The sequence below is a fragment of the Babylonia areolata genome, chromosome 24, assembly GCF_041734735.1.
Source record: "Babylonia areolata isolate BAREFJ2019XMU chromosome 24, ASM4173473v1, whole genome shotgun sequence".
NCBI classification, from domain to species: Eukaryota; Metazoa; Mollusca; class Gastropoda; order Neogastropoda; family Buccinidae; genus Babylonia; species Babylonia areolata.
In genome coordinates, this window is record NC_134899.1 from 16,251,527 (window position 1) to 16,256,526 (window position 5,000).

General features: G+C 43.0%; 1 protein-coding gene across 1 annotated transcript in view; it reads left to right on the forward strand.

The window, feature by feature from the left end:
* Positions 1 to 5,000, forward strand: part of LOC143299065 (cyclic nucleotide-gated channel alpha-3-like) — a 121,691-nt gene that overhangs the window by 17,442 nt on the left and 99,249 nt on the right. The window contains exon 2 of the mRNA XM_076612164.1: positions 3,588 to 3,880. Within this exon, the coding sequence (XP_076468279.1) occupies positions 3,623 to 3,880 (258 nt within the window). The 5' untranslated portion in view covers positions 3,588 to 3,622. The remainder of the gene's footprint in view (positions 1 to 3,587; positions 3,881 to 5,000) is intronic.

Here is a 5,000-nt window from a genome sequence, read left to right on the forward strand (position 1 = left end):
GATGATGATGTTAAAATCAGATTGTCTATAAATATCGATGGGTGTTCATGAAGGTCTCAAGGGAGGTCAGAGCATGCACACACCATCAAGACTGCCAAAGTGGAAGCCTCAACTCGGAAATTATTACCTCAAGCATAGTCAGGCCACCGAGGCATCGACAGCGACAGCAAAAATATAATGTTGCATCCCGTTTGACGGAGAGAGTCATTTGTTTTGCTTGACAAGATCCTATTTCCCCATCCGGTATAATGGGCTCGTGAGGTTTGGAGGTGTGTGTGTTCGTGTATGTGCGCGTGCGCGTGCGTGTGTACATGTGTGTGTGTGTGTGTGTGTGTGTGTGTGTGTGTGTGTGTGTGAAAGAGAGAGAGAGAGAGGGGGGGGGGGGGTGCGCACGCGTGCATCTGTACATGTGTGTATATATATATATATATATATATATATATATGTATGTGTGTGTGTGTGTGTGTGTGTGTGTGTGTGTGTGTGTGTGTGTGTGTGTGTGTGTGTGTGTGTGTGTGTGTGTGTGTGTGTGTGCACTTAGCTAATGAGTGTTCACCGCCGAACAGTATGTTGGATGACATTTTTCGCCGACTGTCGTTTTTGTAGATTCAAGATAAACGATCAGGAGATAATTATGGCCGAGCTGAGCGTGACTGACCAGTCAAATTCATATTTTGTTGTCATCGTTCCCGTACGCAAAATGGCAGAATCGGTTGGGGGAGATGGACGTCTGATTCACTCTTCACCAGAGATCAAAGGTTCGAATCCCCATTTGTGCATGGTGATGTGTCCTGGGAAAAGGCACTCACCTACGAGTTTTCCTTCACTTTTCCTTCCCTTTATCCAGGTGTGGGTGAGTGCCTGACCTCGCCTGGGCAACGGTGAACAAGGAGAGGGTTGTGGGCCCCAGCCTTCCTGTGTCGTGTCTCCTTATATATATATATATATATATATATATATATATATATATATATATATATATATATATATATATATATATATATATATATATATATATATATACACCGTGGGTATGAATTCATTGCCTCGAGGGCCGTAAAGACTGTGAAGGTTTTAACCTTTTCTGGCTTTATTGCGTAGGGGTTGTAGATGGGGTAGATGGACAATGTTATCACCTTGAGGAAAGCCAAGAACAAAAAAAAAAAATGATTAGTGGCTCTACGGAATGAAATTGATTAATTTCCACTCACACACACACACACACACACACACACACACACACACACACACACACACACACACACACACACAGAGCCACCGCCACCCCACCACACTCACCCACCCCCTTTCCGACACGGACACTTCAGTACCCGTTCCTCTGACGACCACAACAACTACTACGACAGCAGCTACAAACCGCTGGCTCATCTACCACCGTCAAACATGGAAAAACTTCTTTGTTTTCTGTTTACATGTCTATCTATCTATCTATCTATCTATCTATCTATCTATCTATCTATCTTTCTATCTATCTAACTGTCTACCTTTGTGTTTATTTCCCTTTTTATCTATCTACCTATCTGTCTATCTATATATCTGTCCGTCTCTCTGTCTACAGTGTTAACACAATGTTAATGACCATTAGATTTATGAACTTGCGTAGTTTTCTTCCGTGGGGGTCATAGTGAAAGGGTACTCATTTTTTTTCTGCCACATCAACGGCGTGATCAGCCCGTGTGGTGAACGCCATCACTCATATCCGAAGGAGCTTTATTTATTTATTTATTTATTTATTTTTATCACTTTTTTTTATCAAATGCATTTAATCTTTCTTTCTTTCTTTTTTTTTTCTTTTAACAATGAAAAACCACAACTGTCGTTTATAAGCCACTGCATACTTGTAACCTTTTTGCTTATTAAACACCTCTTTTTCAAACTGCTTTTTTTCTTTTTTTTTTTTTTCTTTTTTTCTAAGCAGTTCATGGTGCATGTATGCCTATAACAGTTTGTCTGCATGTTCAATGAGAGACCAGCTGTATAACATAACGCAGCCTGTGTGATTTCAGTGATCGCTTTCTTCTTCTTCTTCTTCTTCTTCTTCTTCTTCTTCTTCTTCTTCTTCTTCTTCTTCTTCTTCTTCTTCTTCTTCTTCTTTGTTGCTTGTTTTATAATTGTGTGTGTGTGTGTGTGTGTGTGTGTGTGTGTGTGTGTGTGTGTGTGTGTGTGTGTGTGTGTGTGTGTGTGTGTGTGTGTAAGTACCTATGTACATGTAATGTACCGATTGTTCCAGTTTTTCATCGCTTTGTTACCTTTAATAGACTATTCAAGTTCCTATTCTTATTCGTCGTTCTTATTATTTTATTTTATTTCAGTTTATTTCTTTATTTTTATGTTTTGTGTCGTTCGTTCTTTATTTTTTATGTCGTTAAATGGGCAGAATTGTAAAAAGGCCTTTACTGTGCCTAATTCTTTACCCATTAAAGATTCAATCAATCAATCAATCTTCTTCTTCTTGTTATCTAATTCTTTACCCATTAAAGATTCAATCAATCAATCAATCTTCTTCTTCTTGTTATCATTATTATCATTATTATTATTAGTAGTATTATTATTAGTATTAGTATTATTCCTGCTGTTGTTGTTGTTGTTATCGTTGTTATTATTATCATTATCATCATCATCATTGTCATCATCATCATCATTGTCATCATCATCAATATTGTTATCGTCATCAATATTATTATCATCAACTTCATCATCAATAGTACTATCACATTTCATGAAAAAAAATACCTTTTTTTATGAAGTGGTCCTGTGGTCCTGTCCTTGACTCTTTCTGAACCCTGTAGCTCTGGATTTTTGCTGTTGTTGATAATATTTTCATGAACGTCTACCTGCTTTTATGAATTTTCCTTCACGGATTTTTGTTGTTGTTGTTGTTTCTTGGTTTTTGTTGTTGTTGTTGTTTTAGGCGCATGTGTGTTTAGGTTTTTTTGCATGTTTCTTTTTTTTTTTTCTTCTTCTTTTTTTCAACATTTCATGAAAACTTTTATCATGTGGTCTGTAACTTTTTTTTCTTTCTTTTTTTTTTTTTACACCTGTAATTCTTGATTTTCTGGTTTTGTAACATATTTTCATGAAAACGTACCCCCCCACCCCCACCCCCACCCCCCTTTTATTTTATATATTTATTTATTTGTTTTCTTAGAAACCTGTAATTCTCGATTATTTCTAGTTTTTGAAACATTTAGTGAAAACGTACCTGTTTTATTCAAGCAGTTCTTTACCCCCTGCCCCCCTCCCCAACTCACCGCTCACCAACTAAACCCCACGCCCATCCCCACCCCTGTTTTTTTTGTTTTTTTGTTTTTTGTGTGTTTTTTGTTTTATTTTTGTTTGTTTTTTGTTTGTTTGTTTTTTTGTTTGTTTGTTTGGTTGTTTTTTGTTTGTTTGTTTTTTTGGGGTTTTTTGGGGGGGTTGTTGTTGTTGTTGTTGTTTTGCGAAACCTACATATGTGTCTATCTTATCTATTCATCTATATTATACCTGACCTGTTGCCTTTTCTTGTCTTGTCCTGTCCTTGCCCTCCCTGACCCGACCCGACCCGACCCGACCCGACCAAGCAGATGAGCTCACCAGGCGATGACGTGGCACTACTGAGATGGCGGCCAGCGGCCCCTCCCAGCAGGACAAGCTGACCGCCGGGCACCGCAGCAGGGGGGGTGGGGGTGGGAGTGGGAGTGGGAGGGCGGGGGAGGAGGACCTCGAGGTGCTGGAGAATGGGGGACTCAGCCCCCAGCCCTCCGTGCGCACCACGGACGACGACGCCTGTTCGGAGATCATCCGCATCGAGCAGCAGGACGCGCAGGAGGAAAAGTTCCGGAGCACCGCCTTCGGAAGGATCACGCGCTCCTTGCAGGTAGGGGAGAGAGAGAGAGAGGGAGAGTGATGGAGGGAGTTAAAGAGAGAGAGGGAGGGAGACAGAAAGAGAGAGGGAGTGAGAGAGAGTGATGGGAGGGGGAGGGGGGGGGGGGGGTGGGGGGGGGGGGTCGCATGCCATCTGCTGTTGGAATGACGTCAGTGTTTCTGTTTGCTTCGCTCTCTTCCATGTGATTTGGTGTTTTTTTCTGCCATAGTTAAGTGTGTGTGTGTGTATGTGTGTGTGTGTGTGTGTGTGTGTGTGTGTGTGTGTGTGTGTGTGTGTGTGTGTGTGATGGAAGGGGGTTCACGGGGGAGTGTGATGGTGGGGTGCCCCATGGAAATGCCTCCATCATGCTGTTGAAATGACGTGACTGTTCCTGTTTGCTGCACTCACATCCGTGTGATTATGTGTCTTTCTGTGAGAGTTAGTGTGTGTGTGTGTGTGTGTGTGTGTGTGTGTGTGTGTGTGTGTGTGTGTGTGTGTGTGTGTGTGTGTGTGTTGGGGGACACATGGGGGGAGGGGGGGGGCACGAAGGGGAGGAGTGTGATGTGATGGTGGGGTGTCGGATGGAAATGCCTGTATCACGCTGTTGAAATGACGTCACTGTTTCTGTTTACTGCACTCTTCCATGTGTTGAGGGGTCTTTCTGTGAGAGTTAGTGTGTGTGTGTGTGTGTGTGTGTGTGTGTGTGTGTGTTGGGGGACTGATGGGGGGGGGGGGGGTGAGGGGGGGCAGGAAGGGGGGAGGAGTGTGAAGTGATGGCTGGGTGTCGGATGGAAATGCCTGTATCACGCTGTTGAAATGACGTCACTGTTTCTGTTTACTGCACTCTTCCATGTGTTGAGGGGTCTTTCTGTGAGAGTTAGTGTGTGTGTGTGTGTGTGTGTGTGTGTGTGTGTGTGTGTTGGGGGACTGATGGGGGGGGGGGGGGCAGTGAGGCGGGGCAGGAAGGGGGGAGGAGTGTGAAGTGATGGCTGGGTGTCGGATGGAAATGCCTGTATCACGCTGTTGAAATGACGTCACTGTTTCTGTTTACTGCACTCTTCCATGTGTTGAGGGGTCTTTCTGTGAGAGTTAGTGTGTGTGTGTGTGTGTGTGTGTGTGTGTGTGTGTGTGT